The sequence below is a fragment of the Coregonus lavaretus genome (genome assembly GCF_964263955.1).
Source record: "Coregonus lavaretus genome assembly, contig: HAP1_SCAFFOLD_1604, whole genome shotgun sequence".
Lineage (NCBI taxonomy): Eukaryota > Metazoa > Chordata > Actinopteri > Salmoniformes > Salmonidae > Coregonus > Coregonus lavaretus.
Genome location: NW_028160290.1, coordinates 84949 through 105894, shown reverse-complemented (window position 1 = coordinate 105894; position 20946 = coordinate 84949). Strand labels below are relative to the sequence as shown.

The following is a 20946-nucleotide window of genomic DNA, read 5'->3' as shown; positions in this document are numbered from 1 at the left end:
TATAAGCTAACAGCAGGTAAATAGTGGACTGTAAAGGGGTGATTTCCAGTGTTCCCTATTAAATGTCCCTATGTGAAAGGCCATCCTGTGTGGAGTACGGTATAGTCAGTCCACTCTCCCCCTACCTTGTCTAATCATTGAGAACAATAGGATCCTAGGTAGTGTGGTGCCAGGCGTCCATTTGAGACTAGCTGCATTGTGTCGATGACGGAAGCCCACCCTGTCCACTTTTTTATTTATTTACCCGATGGAGGGGAGGAGAGGGGGATGAGGAGGAGTGGCATGGAATCCTAATTGAGAGCCGTGCCTTCATCAGAAGGTTAATTCTGTATCTCTTCTTGTCGGGTGAGAAGGTGCTCCCTTTTCTCTCTCACTCTCTCTCCCTCTCTCACGTTTCCTCACCCCTCCCTGCCTCTCCCTCCCCCTCTCTCTATTATGCACTCTCTCTCTACCTCTCTCTCTCTCTCATACTCTCTACCCCCCCCCCCCCTCTCTCTCTCCCCCCTCCCTCTCTCTCTCCCCCTCCCTCTCTCTCTCTCCCCCTCCCTCCCTGCTGTATCCCTGGGTGAGACAGGGGGCACAGTGTGGTAGTGTATTACAATATAGTCTGATTAGCATGGACAACCACACACTAGAGAGGGCTTAGGACTCATGGGTGATGGAGGGTACACACACACACACACACACACAGACACACACACACACACACACACACACAGAGGTGTACTGTATGGAGGGATAAGGAAGGGGCAAGGGGCACAGTGTGGTATAGTCTGATTAGCATGGAGAGGAAGAAAGATTGAGAAGAACTTGAGAAGGCTATAGTGTTTGTTGGTATGAGAAAGATGTGAGGGTTTGAGTAGAGTTGGACTAATATGAAACAAGGTTGGACTCCATTCCGTTTCAGTTGCTGATTGCTTTCCTACAATATGTGGACTTTCAGTTCACCTCCTGGTGCAAATGTTGTGGGGAGGTTATGAGAAAGTTGTGAGTCAAATATGGTGAACTGTGATGGTGACGGTACTCTGTGTGTGTGTGTTTCCAGACCCAGAGAAGGTTGGTGGAGAGCCGGGGGGGAACGGGATGTCCCAGGGGATACTAAGCAGTCAGCAGCTCTACCCCTGTCCTGTCTGTGGCAAGGTGTTCGGCAGGCAACAGACCCTCTCCAGACACCTGGCTCTACACACAGGTGAGTCCACTAAGCACACGAACACACACACACACTCCCTTTGCATCTCTGCGTACAGTTCCCTGTGTGTGTTGTGACATGTCTTGTCATTGTTCCCTTGGCGTGTGTCTGTGTGTGTGACTGTGTGTGTGTAATGCCCTGTAATAAGTAAATAAAGTTTAGTAGACTGGATTACCCTTTCCTTTAAAGAGATTACCACCATGATTAGTCTCAGTGGGAAAACTGCCCGCGTAATTACCAAGCCAGAAGGCTGCCCTGCGTCCCAGTACACACACACACACACACACACACACACGGACGGACGCACTCACTGATGCGCAGACACACACATACGCGCACACACACCGCTGCCCCCCAGAGTGGATAGAGCCAGATGGATCCATACACACAGCATTGGGGCCCACACCATATCTGATGCAAAACCACATACTACTGTGTCTGTACATGCTTTTATGCATATTAATACATATGCATACGTACATATAAATACACATACAGTACCAGTCAAAAGTTTGGACACCTACTCATTCAAGGGTTTTTCTTCATTTTTACTATTTTCTACATTGTGAATAATAGTGAAGACATCAAAACTATGAAATAACACATATGGAATCATGTAGTAACCAAAAAAGTGTTAAACAAATCAAAACATATGTTATATTTTTTATTCTTCAAAATAGCCTCCCTTCGCCTTGATGACAGCTTTGCACACTCTTGACATTCTCTCAACCAGCTTCACCTGGAATGCTTTTCCAACAGTCTTGAAGGAGTTTCCACATATGCTGAGCACTTTTTGGTTGTTTTTCCTTCACTCTGCGGTCCAACTCATCCCAAACCATCTCAATTGGGTTGAGGTCGGGTGATTGTGGAGGTCAGGTCATCTGATGCAGCACTCCATCACTCCCCTTCTTGGTTAAATAGCCCTTACACAGCCTGGAGGTGTGTTGGGTCATTGTCCTGTTGAAAAACAAATGATAGTCCCACTAAGCGCAAACTAGATGGGATGGTGTATTGCTGCAGAATGCTGTGGTAGCCATGCTGGTTAAGTGTGCCTTGAATTCTAAATAAACCACCAACAGTGTCACCAGCAAAGCACCCCCACACCATAACACCTCCTCCTCCATGCTTCACGGTGGGAACCACACATGCAGAGATCATCCGTTCACCTACTCTGCGTCTCACAGACCCAGTGGTTGGAACCAAAAATCTCAAATTTGGACTCATCAGACCAAAGGACAGATTTCCACCGCTCTAATGTCCATTGCTCATGTTTCTTGGCCCAAGCAAGTATTTTCTTCTTATTGGTGTCCTTTAGTAGTGGTTTCTTTGCAGCAACTCAACCATGAAGGCCTGATTCACGCAGTCTCCTCTGAACAGTTGATGTTGAGATGTGTCTCTTACTTGAACTCTGTGAAGCATTTATTTGGGCTGCAATTTCTGAGGCTGGTAACTGTAATGAACTTATCCTCTGCAGCAGAGGTAACTCTGGGTCTTCCTTTCCTGTGGCGGTCCTCATGAGAACCAGTTTCATCATAGCGCTTGATGGTTTTTGCGACTGCACTTGAAGAAACTTTCAAAGTTCTTGAAATGTTCCGTATTGACTGACCTTCATGTCTTAAAGTAATGATGGACTGTTGTTTCTCTTTGCTTATTTGAGCTGTTCTTGCCATAATATGGACTTGGTCTTTTACCAAGTAGGCCTATCTTCTGTATACCCCCACTACCTTGTCACAACCCAACTGATTGGCTCAAACGCATTAAGAAGGAAAGAAATTCCACAAATTAACTTTTAACAAGGCACACCTGTTAATTTAAATGCATTCCAGGTGACTACCTCATGAAGCTGGTTGAGAGAATGCCAAGAGTGTGCAAAGCTGTCATCAAGGCAAAGGGTGGCTACTTTGAAGAATCTCAAATATAAAATATATTTTGATTTGTTTAACACTTTTTTGGTTACTACGTGATTCCATATGTGTTATTTCATAGTTTTGATGTCTTCACTATTATTCTACAATGTAGAAAATAGTACAAATAAAGAGAAAAAACCTTGAATGAGTAGGTGTGTCCAAACTTTTGACTGGTACTGTATGAATAAATATTAATACATATAAATACATACACTGAGTGTACGCCCCCTGTGTTGCGCCCCCTTTTGCCCTCAGAACAGCCTCAATTCGTCGGGGTATGGACTCTACAAGGTGTCGAAAGCATTCCACAGGGATGCTGGCCCATGTTCACCCCAATGTTTCCCACAGTTGTGTCAAGTTGGCTGGATGGTGGACCATTCTTGATACACACGGGAAACTATTGAGCGTGAAAAACCCAGCAGCAGTTCTTGACACAAACCGGTGCGCCTGGCACCTACTACCATACCCTGTTCAAAGGCACTTAAATATTTTGTCTTGCCCATTCACCCTCTGAATGGCACACATACACAATCCATGTCTCAATTGTCTCAAGGCTTAAAAATCCTTCTTTAACCTGTCTCCTCCCCTTCATCTACACTGATGGAAGTGGATTGAACAAGTGACATCAATAAGGGATCATAGCTTTCACCTGGATTCACCTGGTCAGTCTATGTCATGGAAAGAGCAGGTGTTCATAATGTTTTGTTCACTCAGTGTTTAAAGACATGTGAACACAGCACACACTACCGTCTAAGCGATCCTTGGGATGAGACATCCAAACAGAGGTCCTGAATCTCAGTGGTTCAGATCAGAGATCTCAGCTCCCCTGGCATTACCACAAGTATAAGGGTCATTGCTGTAAAATATAATGCATTCTCAATTTTAATTTTATTTAAATTAGTATTTTTAATGCACCCACATTTATGGAAAAACCTACATATTATTATGCATGAAAACTCATGGTCCACACACACTAATACAAAACACGCACGCACACACATACACTCCCCCTGTGAGTGGGTTGTTTGGCTGAGAACAGCTTGGCCACACCACAGAGAGCAGAAACGGGGGCATATGTCATCACGATGGTTGTTTTTGGTTTACCCGGGCCACACAAAGGTTCCCTGGTTTCATGTCCTCGGGCCAAATGTGTGTGTGTGTGCGTTAGTTAGTAGCTGATGTAATAGGATTTGCGTGTGTGTGTGTATTTGGTCCACTAAGCAGACATTCTTATACAGAGGGATGTACTCATTGTATTTGTGGATACATGATGTTTGCGTACGTGTGCGTGTGCCTGCATGCGTTTGTATATGGTGTGCGTATTACGCATAAGTGTGTGTACGAATGTGTGTCCCCGTGTATGTGTGCCTGTAGACCTACCGCTCTCTCTCTCTCAGACATTGAGAGTCTGCTCCTGTTGTCTGTCCGTCCGTCCATCTGTCCTTCCAGAGGAGCGGAAGTATACGTGTCACCTGTGTCCTTATGCAGCCAAGTGCCGAGCCAACCTCAACCAACACCTGACCATCCACTCTGTCAAGCTGGTCAGCACCGACGCAGAGCAGATGGTCAGCGCCGTCAGCACCGCTGAGGGACGAGACGGGAAGACCTTCCCCTATTACTACAGGTACTATTAGACTGAGGTCAGCCTTTGGGGTTTGATTGGGAACTAATGATGTCCTCTCCCCTCTATAACCTGGTCTGAGGTCAGGCTTTGGGGTTTGATTTGGAATTAATGATGTCCTATCCCCTCTATAACCTGTTCTGAGATCAGTGTTTAACCAATCCTTCCCTCTTCCTGTCCATCCAGCTGCCATGCGTGTGGTTTCCAGACGGGGCTGAACGCCCAGTTCGTCAGCCACATGTCTCTCCACGTGGACAAGGAGCAGTGGATGTTCTCTCTGTGCTGCAGCGCCTGTGACTACGTCTGTGTAGAGGAGAGTGACATGAAGACCCACGTCAGTCAAGGACACGCAGGTAGATCATCTGTCTGCTCAGGCATATATTGTATAGAGATGTATGGATATAGTTTTGGTCCACCTCTTGTCCCTGGTGGCAGCAATAGGATGAAGTCAGCTTGCACAACCAACTTGATTGCATTTATTTTCCAGCTGAACTTGATTTTGCTGTCGTCGAGTTGTTCCAAATTGTATTGATTCCCTTCCTGAAGCGTGTATCTATCTGCTCACTCGGACTCATGGGTTTTAAAGCATTGTTTTGGTGTAAGCATGGGCTAGAAAGAGGGGGTGGACACCATTCCTTACACCCAGTCCATTCCTTTTAAATCCATGAGGAGGACTGGAACTGTCTGCATCTCGGAGCGTAGCCAAAGAATCCAAACAGAAGGTTTTATATTGTAACAATTTATTAAAGTCCATCATAAAATACTCACACAAAGCTATATTTAGCTTTATGAAGAGATGGTACAAACCTTTTTAGAATGATTCTTAGATCAGCAATAACATGTTATAGGGAGGGAGCTGTTGGGGGGAGTATTGCAGATTGTGGTGCTACTGCTGACTGCTCGGAGTAGAAATGGCTAGTTTAGTTTACAGCCGTTTATAAGAGAGGGAACCAACACCTTCAGTCTCAACACACTGGACTGAAGTGATAGTAAAGCTTCATAAAACGAGTCCCTTCCCGGGAGAGAGAGAGAGACCGGAGACTCTGTAACTCTGTAAACTCTCCAAACAGAAACAACTTCCGCTTTGAATAACACAACGAGTAGATTCTTTCTTTCTTTCCCTCCTTCAACCTTCCCTGGACCACAGGTCCAAAACCCGGCCGGTCGATATCGTATTTTCGTTCAGTAGCGTCTTTGTCCGGTTTATCGTCCGATGCTGTTGTCTGTCATACCCTTTCCATGGCAGGGTGTGTGGGATTGTCCGGTAGCATTGCAGACAGCTGAGGGGTCCTCATGGAGGCCGGGGAGTGACCTTGTTTATCTACGAGGGCTGCCCCTTGTCGTGCCGGAGGGGAAGAAATCAATAAGGCCCTCTGGTCCTTCAGAGGCGGGCCAGGGTTTATACACACACACACACACACACACACACATACACATTCTTACCCTCTCTCACACAGACACTAACACAGAGTGGAGAGTCCACATCCCAGCTTGGCATTTAGACTAGCCTCCACACACTAGAAAACATAGCTGCTTAAAACATACCACAGTGGGGCTGTAGAAAAGACTGCTGGGTGTTATTTGTCAGCTGGTAGTGTTTGGACACCACATCTCCCCATGCCAGGCTCCAGACAGATTTGGAAATGGCCTAACTCAGCATGTGTCAGCCACATGGTCAAGGGGTCAGACTGGTGGCCCCACAGCAGGGAGCCTGGCTGCTGCTAGGGCTAGGAACAGGACAGAGATACTGTATGGTGGTACAGTAGGAACAGGACAGAGATACTGTATGGTGGTACAGTAGGAACAGGACAGAGATACTGTATGGTGGTACAGTAGGAACAGGACAGAGATACTGTATGGTGGTACAGTAGGAACAGGACAGAGATACTATATGGTGGTACAGTAGGAACAGGACAGGACAGAGATACTATATGGTGGTACAGTAGGAACAGGACAGGACAGAGATACTATATGGTGGTACAGTAGGAACAGGACAGAGATACTGTATGGTGGTACAGTAGGAACAGGACAGAGATACTGTATGGTGGTACAGTAGGAACAGGACAGAGATACTGTATGGTGGTACAGTAGGAACAGGACAGAGATACTGTATGGTGGTACAGTAGGAACAGGACAGGACAGAGATACTATATGGTGGTACAGTAGGAACAGGACAGAGATACTGTATGGTGGTACAGTAGGAACAGGACAGGACAGAGATACTATATGGTGGTACAGTAGGAACAGGACAGGACAGAGATACTATATGGTGGTACAGTAGGAACAGGACAGAGATACTATATGGTGGTACAGTAGGGACAGGACAGGACAGAGATACTATATGGTGGTACAGTAGGAACAGGACAGATACTGTATGGTGGTACAGTAGGAACAGGACAGAGATACTGTATGGTGGTACAGTAGGAACAGGACAGAGATACTATATGGTGGTACAGTAGGAACAGGACAGGACAGAGATACTATATGGTGGCACAATAGGAACAGGACAGGACAGAGATACTATATGGTGGTACAGTAGGAACAGGACAGAGATACTATATGGTGGTACAGTAGGACCAGGACAGGACAGAGATACTATATGGTGGTACAGTAGGAACAGGACAGAGATACTGTATGGTGGTACAGTATGAACAGGACAGATATACTGTATGGTGGTACAGTAGGAACAGGACAGAGATACTATATGGTGGTACAGTAGGACCAGGACAGAGATACTATATGGTGGTACAGTAGGAACAGGACAGGACAGAGATACTATATGGTGGTACAGTAGGACCAGGACAGAGATACTATATGGTGGTACAGTAGGAACAGGACAGAGATACTGTATGGTGGTACAGTAGGACCAGGACAGAGATACTATATGGTGGTACAGTAGGAACAGGACAGGACAGAGATACTATATGGTGGTACAGTAGGACCAGGACAGAGATACTATATGGTGGTACAGTAGGAACAGGACAGAGATACTATATGGTGGTACAGTAGGAACAGGACAGAGATACTGTATGGTGGTACAGTAGGAACAGGACAGAGATACTATATGGTGGTACAGTAGGAACAGGACAGAGATACTATATGGTGGTACAGTAGGAACAGGACAGAGATACTATATGGTGGTACAGTAGGACCAGGACAGAGATACTATATGGTGGTACAGTAGGACCAGGACAGAGATACTATATGGTGGTACAGTAGGAACAGGACAGGACAGAGATACTATATGGTGGTACAGTAGGACCAGGACAGAGATACTATATGGTGGTACAGTAGGAACAGGACAGAGATACTATATGGTGGTACAGTAGGAACAGGACAGAGATACTGTATGGTGGTACAGTAGGAACAGGACAGAGATACTATATGGTGGTACAGTAGGAACAGGACAGATATACTATATGGTGGTACAGTAGGAACAGGACAGAGATACTATATGGTGGTACAGTAGGAACAGGACAGGACAGAGATACTATATGGTGGTACAGTAGGAACAGGACAGAGATATTGTATGGTGGTACAGTAGGAACAGGACAGAGATACTATATGGTGGTACAGTAGGAACAGGACAGAGATACTATATGGTGGTACAGTAGGAACAGGACAGATATACTGTATGGTGGTACAGTAGGAACAGGACAGGACAGAGATACTATATGGTGGTACAGTAGGAACAGGACAGAGATACTGTATGGTGGTACAGTAGGAACAGGACAGGACAGAGATACTATATGGTGGTACAGTAGGAACAGGACAGATATACTGTATGGTGGTACAGTAGGAACAGGACAGGACAGAGATACTATATGGTGGTACAGTAGGAACAGGACAGAGATACTATATGGTGGTACAGTAGGAACAGGACAGAGATACTATATGGTGGTACAGTAGGAACAGGACAGGACAGAGATACTGTATGGTGGTACAGTAGGAACAGGACAGGACAGAGATACTATATGGTGGTACAGTAGGAACAGGACAGAGATACTATATGGTGGTACAGTAGGGACAGGACAGAGATACTGTATGGTGGTACAGTAGGAACAGGACAGAGATACTGTATGGTGGTACAGTAGGAACAGGACAGAGATACTGTATGGTGGTACAGTAGGAACAGGACAGAGATACTATATGGTGGTACAGTAGGAACAGGACAGGACAGAGATACTATATGGTGGTACAGTAGGAACAGGACAGAGATACTATATGGTGGTACAGTAGGAACAGGACAGGACAGAGATACTATATGGTGGTACAGTAGGAACAGGACAGAGATACTGTATGGTGGTACAGTAGGAACAGGACAGATATACTGTATGGTACACAACCAAAACAAACTACAAATGCATCCAACAAGTTAGTAGAATCACAAGCTTGATGTAGTCATTGCGTGCTAGAAATATGGGACCAAATACTAAACCTTTAAGTACTTTAATACACATAAGTGAATTTGTCCAAATACTTATGGCACCTTCAAATGGGGGGACTAGATACATAAAGTGCTTTCATTTCTAAACGGTGAAACAGATATGTATGAAAATACCCTCAAATAAAAGGTGACATTCTGTACTGTCGCATCATATAAAACACTTGATCTCAAATCCAAAATGCTGGAGTATAGAGCCAAATTCTACGTTTTAGCTTCACTGTCCAAATAAATACGTAGAGGAGGGTAACTATAGTTCACAACGTTTCCACACTCATAAAAAGTGAAGTGCGTTTGACTGTATACATTCTTCAATAGCGTCTTGGACCTTGGAAAAAGAGCTAACAGGGAATATGCCAACAGGGATGATAAATAATGTGGTTTCCTGACGTATTCAAGGGACATGTACTCCTCGAATGTTCAGAGCATGATGTACTCTATAGCTCCCTTAGATAGTGGAGTGGTGAGTCTCATTTTGTCTTTTGAGTTAAAAGCGAGACAATGCTATTTCACTCTCTGCTTTCTGCGTTTCTGTACCTGCATACTCTGCTTTCTGCATTTCTATACCTGCATTCTCTCATTCTCACAGTCAAGGATGAAAGTGTGTCTTTGAATGCATCTGTGTGAATGCCTCAGTGTGTTTGTGCCTATGACGTGTGCGCACACACATACAAGTGTGTGTGAGGATATGTGTTTGAGGTAGCTGGCGTCGGCCATTTCACAATCCATGGCAGCCAGCAGCCCTATGCTCCTGCTCCTCCCTCCTCTCCTTCTCCCTGACTGAATGCCCTTTGTTGAGCTGTGCCCTGAGTTGCTCCCGCCATCTTAGCTCCCTTAGCCGTGACCCTCCTCCTCCCCTCTTCTCTCTCGTAGTCTCTTTCTCTATCCCAGTGAAGTACGGTCAGAGGGAGAGAGAGAGAGGTACACCGAGAGAGAGAGAGAGGGGGACAGAGAGGGAGATCAATAAAAGCACACTGGCTGTTGATTGAACTGGCAGTGGGGCTCCAGTCAGAGGACATGGCACTGAAGCTGAGCCGGCCTGCCTGCAGTGTGTGTGATTTTCATTTTGTAGTCAACACACTGTGTAGTTTTTACTGTAGTTTAGTGCTTTTCCTCCTTTTATAGGCTTGAGGTACCCTGTCTGATGTTGAGAAAGCACTTATGATGACTGGCAGTGCTGGTAGTGACAGAATTGCAGCATTATTACTTAATCACTCAGGAGATTCAGGAAGGAAAGTGAAATGTAATTACAATGGTTAATTTTCTGAATCACCCCAACTATCGATGAGGATGATGATAACAATGATGTTGATGATGATTGACCCTACCTCCTAGGTCTGAACTCGCGGAGCCCCCTCAGTGAGACCAAGAGCACCTCCTCCTCCCTGTCGGCCCTCAGCGATTCGCTCAACAGTTCAGAGGGTGGGGAACTCACCCACGGCAATGAGGAGCTCAAGAACCTGCTAGCCCCTCCCTCCTCTGCAGGCAGCCAATCCAGCTCCAGCAGCCACTCGGGATCAGGAACTGAAGAGAAGTCTGAGAAAGGCAAGGAATTCTGGGATGTATAGGCTGGAACATTATGTAGAACTACAGTTAATTTAATCTACTTCCAATTCTGTATCCTTAAAGGCCCAATGCAGCCATTTCTATCTCAATATCTGGGTAACAATAAGTACCTTACTGTAATAGATTTCAATTAAAATGGGCAGAAATAGCTTTTTTAGCAAAAAACAATTTTTCAAGCAAGAATTTTGCTAGGACTGTCTGGGAGTGGTCTGAGTGGGGAGGGGAAAACTGAAAACTAGCTGTTATTGGCAGAGAGGTTTGGAACTCTTTGTTATTGGTCTATTGACCAATTAAAATCAAATTAAATTGTATTTGTTACATGCGCCGAATACAACAGGTGTAGACCTTACTGTGAAATGCTTACTTACAAGCCCTTAACCAACAATGCAGTTTTAAGAAAATAGAGTTATGAAAATACTTACAAAATAAACTAAAGTAAAAATAAAATAAAAAAAGTTGCACAATAAAATAACAATAATGAGGCTCATTTTTTCTTAATTTACCGCATGGTGATGTCACTGTGGAAAGCCGAAACTCCCGCTCATGCAAACCTGCTGATTAGAAGGTATTGTGTAGATTGTATTTTCAACCAGCAGTTATCAGGAAATAACACTGATCAAATGTTTTCACACCTTTACAGTGTTAGTTTCATCAGCTTTTGTACAATATGATATTAAACACAGGAAAAACAGAATTTTGACTGCACTGGGCCTTTAAAGGGATAGTGTGAGATTTTGACAACTAAGCCCTTTATCTACTTCCCCAGAGTCAGATGAACTCATGGATACCATGCTTGTCTCTGCGTCCAGTATGATGGAAGTTAGAGGTAGTTTCTCACGCTATTGCTAACTAGCGTTAGCGCAATGACTGAAAGTCTACCGGAACAGCTAGCAAACAAAAACGCATACTTTTTTCACGTAAATCATGCAGTGATGTCAATGTGAGGTAAAATATTAGCAATAATTTGAGCCGCACACAAGGATATCGTGTGGGTAATGCTTAAATGAGGATGGGGAGCACTGCAACCATGCTAACTCCCTCTCCCCTCCCCCCTCCCCAGGCTTCGAGTGCGTCTTCTGCAACTTTGTGTGCAAGACGCGGACCATGTACGAGCGCCACCTCCAGATCCACCTGATCACGCGCATGTTCGAGTGCGACGTGTGCCACAAGTTCCTGAAGACACCCGAGCAGCTGCTGGAGCACAAGAAGTGTCACACCGTCCCCACCGGAGGGCTCAAGTAAGGAAAGCAAGTACAGACAGAGGTTCCTACTCCACCCCCCCTGTCCTGTCCCATCCCACTCCACCCCCCCTGTCCCGTCCCGTCCCACTCCACCCCCCCTGTCCCGTCCCGTCCTACTCCACCCCCCGTCCCGTCCTACTCCACCCCCGTCCCGTCCTACTCCACCCCCCCTGTCCCGTCCCATTCCACTCCACCCCCCCTGTCCCGTCCTACTCCACCCCCCCGTCCCGTCCCGTCCCACTCCACGCCCCCTGTCCCGTCCCGTCCTACTCCACCCCCCTGTCCCGTCCCGTCCCACCCCGACTCCTCCCTCACACATGTACAGACACACAGACAGGCTGTAACCCACTGACAGACTGACTGCTCATTATAGTATGCACATTAAGTCGAAAACATGCGTGTAAGAGCACATGCGTCAACTTACTACACACGCAGTCTGAACTGTGAATGTGTGCACGCATTCACCGCAGTCGTCCACACTTTCAAACTAGATGACGTCAACACACAGACACTGTCCAACATACACATTCACATGCATAGGACATCTAGCTCACTGAAACGATTAAGACATTCACACAGTATATATAAACCCCTATTACACTCACAGCCCTAGATACCAAACACTTTCCCCCTCTGACCCAATACTACTATACCCCTATAGGAGCCTCCGTTGTACTGTGTGACGTAGACACACACACCGTAGACCATACGTAGCCGTTTAGCCTATCTGTTCATGTTAAACCAACGCTGCCAGTACATGAAGGCCATCCAACACACACGCAACAACATGCTAATGACATTAGCCTAGCCTAGCCTAGCGCTTTTAAAGCCTGCACACACCGATGCATATTTTATACCACATAGATTTTCTGTTTTCCCAGATTGCATTTGAAACCATCTGGAATGAAAGTAGTACATGCACTCACTTGCAATTACTTAACAGGAAATCTGAACAGACATCTAGGAAAATATTTAAACGCAGTAAAAATAGATTGTTTGTTAACACAAGTCACTGTCATTTTTGTGTTTATTTTTATTTTTTTATTAATTTGTCGAAGTTGTTTGCCATGATACGCAGTCAGTCAATGCATGTGTAGAGCCATCGATATCAATCAGACGCCATTGAACTCATCTCATCATGAACTGATCGGCCTACACTTTCACTTTACCATGTTAATGTCAAGCTGTCACCACTATTCACCAGATACTGTTCATTGTCTAGCCATCTGTAGCATTAGATCAGCAGTTGGTTTGGTGTTTGGAGTGAGAGAGTCAGGGTTATAGTTTACTGAGGTATGTGTTAGTGTCTCGTCTTGTTACATGGAGTTAGAGACAAGGTTAAGGTCTCAATACGCCACCACTGATTCTTTCCACGTTCATTGGTCAATACAGGAACACACACACACCATCAACACTGCTAACAGTATTAGTCAATTTTAGATAGATGGGAATATATTTATTTCACATTTCAAATGTTCAAGGGTGCAATTAGTTCAGTCGTTTTAGTACAGTGTTTTTATGTCTGTTAATAATCCATCCACTATCCTGACTTTAAAACCAGACAGACAGTGTCCACATTAGCTGTGCCGTTAAAGGTTTGAGAGGTCAGAATTAAAAGCAGTCACAAGGGCACAGGTAGCCCAAACACAGCTGACCCCTCAGTCCAGTTCAAGGGGGTATCTCTAGAGCAGTGTGTCCAGACAGGACTGTGTACTAAGTAGTGTGTACTCAGCAGTGGACAGTGGGGTGACTGTGAGTGATGGTTATCCACTGCAATGGAAAACACTTTCCAATCAAGCCAGCTGAATAAGCTGGACAAAAGACAGACAAGAAGTTGTAGACAATATATATATTTTTTAAAGGGCTGTAGTGTGTACTCAGAAGTGTGTATCAAAGAGGATAGCGCACTAAAGACTGTGTACTCAGAAGTGTGCACTCGGGGAGTGTGTACTGAGGCGTGTGTAGGACAGAGAAGGGCCTCCCTTTACCAGTGTACTCAGGAGTGTATGTCCAGGAGTGTGTGGGAGAGGGAAGGCGTGTGTAGGGTCTTCACCACGTGGCTGGTTGTATTCTGAGGTGATTCTGTTCTGCAGGGTTTGTGAAGCGCTTTGGGGCCCAGAGCAGATGAATGGTGCTATTTAAATGTAAGTGACACATTTCCATTTATCCTTCCATTCCTAATTCCGTCCAATCCTGTTCTCTTTCCACAACCTGTCTCTGCCCAGTTCTACATACCTACAGTTCTACATGCTCCACCCACCTCCAACCCACCCACTCCAAACACACTCACTCCAAACACACTTTCAACCCCAACCCACCCACACACAATACACACACACACTTTCCACCACACACACACACACACCAATCATTCCCTTAGGGTAGAATATTCAGGCCACATCACACACACCTTTCCTCCTTCACCTTTCCCTGTCTTCATCCTCCCTTGTGTTGAAGTCTTAAGGTGTGTATTTTGGTCGTCGTGTATTTAAGTCCTCTCTTCATTAAACCTCCCCTCGCTATTGTGTGTGTATATCCCATGTCACGCCTCCTTCCACTTCCTCCTTCCTGTTTCCCAGGTGCCCCGTCTGCATTTATTCCACCAATCGGCCGGCGGCCATGGAGTGCCACCTGAAGACCCATTACAAGATGGAGTACAAGTGTCGCATCTGCCAGTCGGTGTGGCGCGACCAGCCCGCGCTGGAGAGGCACGTGCGCGAGCATCGCCTCGGCAACCACTACAAGTGCGAGCAGTGCGGCTACCTGTCCAAGACGGCCAACAAGCTGATCGAGCACGTGCGCGTGCACACGGGCGAGCGGCCCTTCCACTGCGACCGCTGCGGCTACAGCTGCAAGCGCAAGGACAACCTGAACCTGCACAAGAAGCTGAAGCACGCGCCGCGCCAGACCTTCGGCTGCACAGAGTGCCCCTTCACCACCACCCACCCCTTCATTTTCAGCCGCCACCTCAAGAAGCACCAGGGTGGAGGGGAAGGGGAGGAGGCCGGCGAGGAGGAGTTCCAGGCCCAGCTAGGGGGCTCTCTGGTGGGGTCTCTGCGGGGCGGGGAGCCCTTCCTCCTGGGGGTAGGTGGAGGTGGGGATGGGAGTAGCGGGGGGAGCGGTAGTAGCAGCCCCCTCATGATTCTCTCTGCCTCGCAGGCCCTGCAGTCTGTCGCCCTGTCACTCATCACAGGGAAACACCACCGTCAACAGGATGTCCCGCCCCCAGCCCAGCGTTATCTGACAGCGACCACAACCAATGGCGGAGGCTCCTCCCTCTTCTTCCCCTCCCCACGCCACCTCTACGAGCAGATGGGAAACTGCGAGCGGGCGCACCTGATCCCCCTCACAACCCTGTTCACCCACCGCCACCGCTCCACATTCCACTCGCCCCTCTCCAGACTCCAGAGGCCCTCCTCCTCCTCCCCCCTTTTCCTCTCCTCCACCGCCTCCTCCCCCTCTTCCTCTCCTCCCTCGCCCACCTCACTCAAACACTCCTTCCTGGCTTACCTAGGACTGGGACTGAAGGAGAGAGCCAAGACTGTGTGACTGTTCTCCTCTCCTCCTTCTCATCCCTTTCTCTTCCCCCTCCCTCTCGTTCCCCTCCCTCGCCATCCCTCTCTCCCTGGACAGTGGTGTGAATGATCGTTATCCACTGCGATGGGGAAAACTTTCCAATCAAGCCAGCTGAATAAGCTGGACAGAGACAGACAAGTAGTTATTGTAGACAAAAAAACCAATTTATCAGAGAAAAGGCTGTATGTGCTAAAAAATGCGTTTATATCAAAAGCTGCTTTTCTTATCTGTTATATCGATTGAATTATTACTCACTCTCTCTACTTTTTATTTTCTAATGTTTGTTTTTTGGACTTTTGAATGACCTGGACCCAACTGCATTACCTGTAAAACGTATCCGTATTTAGTTTTTGTTTTCGTTAGAAAAGTCGAAAAAGAAGAAGAAACAGAACTTGCAAGTGCTCTGACATTTTTAGTGCATTTTTGTCTTTTGGCTACTACGCATCAGAATAGCATGCCTGCCTCTTTGTTTCTGGTAACTTTGACGCACGTCATTTAATAGGGTATGATGAACCAATCCCCAGGTTGTTAAATTGTGATGCGCCGCGAACAAGAACCAATGAAACGAAGCGCTTTTTCTCAAAAGTCCCGTTTCCAAAGCAACGCCTCAAATCACGCACTTAATGAATTATTTAACAAATGTGTACTGTACATAGTTTTGTATCCTTCGATCTCCCCCACAACTAAGCTTTGACTTTATCTGTTTGGTTTTGTGTAATGGTGAAACCATATGCATCAAACGCCGACCGAGCTCACCTTTGTCTCAGGTGACGGTTGTCTTGGCAACCCATGCACACAGGTGACATCTTGTACGTTGTTTGACTTTGTGCGGTGGAGTGGGTAGAACAAGTGACATTCTCTACTCAAGGCCCTTTTCCAATTGAAACGTTTTTCAAATCAATGTAACAAACATTATAGCCTTATGCTATAGTCTTTGCTTTCCCCAACTTAGCCCTTGTGTAACCGTAGCCTGGTCCCAGATCTGTTTGTGCTGTCTTGACAATGACCGTAGGAACTGGCAAGACACCACAAACCGATCTGGGACCAGATTAGTGTTACCCCACCACTCCACATCAAAGGTTCCACAAGGCCACCTGTAACCCCTGAGACCAGGGTCCTATTCATTAGGCACCAAACTGAAGAAAAAGGACTGAATCACCAGAACTTGTCATTATGCTACGTTGTGCCCTAATGAATACGACCCAGGTGATGTTCAGTCCAGCATCATGTGCAGAACTATGTATGGACTGGCGCACTATTACGTTAGATAAGATGTAAGAGATAACTGTTTTGTGGAGGTGACCAGCTAATGGGGCGTTAAAACCCCCAACCGCTCCGGTCACCACAGGCCGATTCAATGGTGCTTTTTGGAGCTCTTTTGTAATTTTGTGTAAAAGAAAAAACAGAAAGAAACTGTTCCAAAATGACTTGAATGAATGTATTTTTCTTTGTTGATGTACATGAGGAATGTGATACAGATGTGCGGTGTAGTTGCAGGCAGGGACTGTTGTGTTCCGTTGCCTATATGAAAGAAGGCAAGGGGTTGGTTTTGTAGGTCAGTGGCCTTCTGTGTCTTTTTCGGTTGTCCATTTGTTTTTTCCTCTCTCTTTCTCTTTTTTACTGAGCCTTTTAAACGTAGGACGATGAGCATTTTCTACTAACATGCATCATTATTAAGAAGCCATTTTGATGAAGGCTCCAATAGGTCCAATGTTGTTGATGAGGAAGCAGCCATTGGTTTGGTTTTGGTGGTGTAGCTTCTGTCTCAGTGGGAAGACATGGTACTGCTTTCTATCCCCCTTTTCTCCATCTCTGAGTTGTAATTGCACTTAACTTAGTCACATTTCAAAAGCACTTAGCTAGTTCATATTGTTCTGCAAACGTTTGATCTGTCGGTCCGATAGGATATCACCGGAAAGAGACTTATTACCTTTTAAGACGTTTGCTGTGAACGATCTGAATCAAAACCGTGATGTTAGGATTTTTGTTGGGTAGACATTTTCTGGTTTAGTGCAGAGGGTTTTTACCTCTGTAAAATTGCAGAGCGCAGATGATGAACACAAATTGTATGAATTAGACAGCCGAGGTCAAACTATACTACGCTGGGAGACCCAAAGGGCCCAGGCTAAATTGTGAAAGCCAATTTTGCACAGTGCTGCACTTTTTGAAATATGAAAAAATATATTTATCTGTACAAATGGAGATGCTCAAAATGGAGAGTGTACATGAGACCAGGTATTATAATACAGGCATTTTGTTTTTTAATTAAAAAGCATTACCCATCTAATTGACAGTGCTCGCATTCCCAAGTGGTCTTTAAGCCAAAATGGTTTCTTATTTTTAAAGGGATTTTAATTTTTTTTACCTTAATTGTTTTGCTTGTTTCTTCTACTTTTCATTTTCTTGTGATTTTTTTGTTGTTGGTGGATTTTGTTTAGTTTTTTTTTACGTAATGATGACAACAACAAAACATTTGAGAGAACAATGCATTGTTAAGACCAAATTAAACTTAAAAACGAGGTTGTGATGCTAGGATTGAATCCGTCACTTCCTGTTAACGGTGGAGGGGTGTAACAGTTAAATCTCTCCCCTGTGGTTGGTTTTCTTTTAGTTCCCTTTGCTATGTTGTCAATGTTCAGCATGCTGTCCGCTGGTCGCTGCTACATTATAGGAGTACAAGGAGCCCCCCCTACCACACACACACTCCTAGGTCAGCTCCAGCTCCTTATCTATCCGCATAATATGTTATACTCTAGTGCCACTTGGTGGAAGGGAACCGCCTGAGACCACTGAGAATGAGTCAAACTGATTTTCAGGGTCCAAATCTAAAAACAAAAAATAAGAGGATGTGCCCATCTTTTTATGACTGACTGTATGCCTTTTTTTTTTTATATAGCCACCGCATAATCATTATGTAATCAAGAATGGCTGCAGTTCTTTCTTCTTATAAAACGCCCCCCTGGTCTGGTTGGTGTGTCTAAGGAAAAGAAAAGGCCAACAGGGATTGCTTCTCTGTCCTTTCCAAACCCAGTATTTCTAAGCACTTATCTTTTCTTATTATTACATTTTTTTTGCATAATTATAAAGAAGCAGCACAAGGTGATTTTTTATGTTATATCGAGTAACTACCTTTCTGAGCACTTCGGAGTATGCATGACATTGCTCTCTCTCTCTCTTTCTCCTCACTCTTCTAGTTTTTAGCACTTCATCGTTTTTTCTCCAAACTAACTTCCTTCGGTTGCATTTAGTTGTTAGGATCGCCACTTGCACGATCTACAATCAGTTAGCTTTAAGTTTTGCTGTATTTTATGACTCGACAAGGCTCAGCTATCTTCTTTTTTTTGTGTTTACGTTAATCTTTTTGGCACTCAGTAAAAATTGGTATGTGCTGTATAAAGCTTTTTTATTAGTTCATTAAGGCTGTACAGGGTTGTTTGTGACAATAACTGGTAAATAGATCATTTGTACTTTTTTGGTTTTTGTATTCGTTTTCTTTGTTTAGGCATTATTTTATGTTCAAAAATTGCCAGATCTAAATGTAACAGGATTTGAAAGTAAAGCTTACATCAGATGTTACACCCCATGTCTGGTTTTTCCTCTCTATTCTATAATGGGATTTTCAATGTCATGTTGTCTTGATTGTATGTAGTTGAAACTGCCTCTCTCCAGGTATAGTTACTACACAGGTGGAGACGTTTACACCAGGAAAGAAAACAGCAGCAATAGATCATCGCAAATATGTCATGTGGAATACCTCAAGCAATCTAACCGGCCAACACTCAGACCTACGATCCCCAGACAGAAAGAACCACTTCACTGTGGCGTCTTATGAGAGGAGGCAGGGGACTCTTCCTGATGCGATGCAGCTCTCTATACGTTTGATAGATTGTGTCTGAAATGGCACCCTATTCCCTATATAATGCATTACTTTGGACCCTTATTCCCTATAAAGTGACCAGGGCCCGACATAGACTGGTTAGCTGACAACGACGAAAATGATGCGCGCTCTTCAATGTGGCAGAAGGCCGTGAGTTGTTATGATTCTGGATGGCCAGATAGCTAGCAACAGTGACAAACTGTCATGTAGTGAATCGTAAGTGGCTCGTTTCAGCTAGTTTTATCTTGTTTTTTGATACCATGTCTTGTTTTGAGGTGTTTTGGCTGATGTTACGTCTATGCTAATATGGCTAAAATTAGCTAGCTTTGACAACAGTAACAATGTATTTGAGAGACAACACGTGCTCATTGTGCAAATGTATTTATTATTTAGGTTTTTAATAAACATTGGAGACTAAATATAGCTTACATGTTGTCAACAATCTAAGCCAACACCTTCTGTTTTGCCCCATAGTGGCACACTCGTCGGTTTTGTTGCTAAACAACCAACCTGTCAATGGGCCCTGGTCAAAAGTAGTGCACTACATAGGGAATAGTGTGCCATTTGGGGCATGTCCACAGTGCTTTAATGGAGGCAGTAGACAGCAGCAGCACGTTCTCACCCAGCCAGAGGTTGGGGCCGGCCTAATGAAAACAGATGAAGCAGAGATAAAGTGTTTGCAGATATTAAAGGACTCATTTATCACCGTTAGGCCCCGAGCTATAGAACACCTTGGTCTGGAGTTCTCCTTTAACAGGCCTACAGTTAGTATCCTAGACACACACACACATGAGCACACAGGCAGACACAGACAAGCAGACACTCACTCACTCTCTCTCTCTCTCTCTCTCTCTCTCTCTCTCTCTCTCTCTCTCTCTCTCTCTCTCTCTCTCTCTCTCTCTCTCTCTCTCTCTCTCTCTCTCTCTCTCTCTCTCTCTCTCACCCCTTCAAAGTATTGGCTGTTACACATGGCTGTTTATATGACATGCACTATTTCAGTTTGAATTAGACGTGTCTGTCTTGAAAGTCAGTGTGTGTTATACAGTAATGCTATCTGTTCATATTAGCCGACCATCTGTATATACAGTACCTCATCCACAGGGTTCCAAAAAGCCTTGCTCAGAGTAAAGAATGGAGTTCCAGTGATACTTGACCAAATCCAATGGATCAAATAGTAATCTCACTGCCCTGGATCTTAACCTTACAGAGTTCAACCGTGTTCAAGCCTGAAACTCCTCTCTCTCCTCTATGTAGTTCCAATGTTGGCGTCTAGATCTGGTCTGGCCGTTTGCCTTACCGTGGTATTAATGAATCTTCTCTCCAGTGTGTTTAAAGCTGCTTAATTAAGTTCAAAGCAGGGCCAGGGGCACTAGGGGCCTGCTCAGCTGACCTCCCTATGAGTGGAAATGTTGATTAGGAAGTGGAGATGGAGACACACATAAAAACTCACATACACACTAGTGGAGACTCACTCCTACACACACATGGCAGGACATGTATTGATTTGAGGGTATATAGACATCTA

At 45.1% G+C, this 20946-nt stretch overlaps 1 protein-coding gene across 1 annotated transcript; it reads left to right on the top strand.

Moving 5' to 3' along the window:
• Window positions 1–658: 658 nt before the first annotated feature.
• LOC311121941 (uncharacterized protein) lies at window positions 659–19120 on the top strand (the record flags this gene model as incomplete). Its single annotated transcript, XM_084196368.1, has 7 exons — window positions 659–665; window positions 1046–1189; window positions 4546–4720; window positions 4904–5070; window positions 10497–10706; window positions 11788–11965; window positions 14548–19120. 7 exons carry the CDS (start codon window positions 659–661, stop codon window positions 15515–15517), a joined length of 1851 nt encoding a protein of 616 aa, XP_084052494.1. The 3' UTR covers window positions 15518–19120.
• Window positions 19121–20946: the final 1826 nt, after the last annotated feature.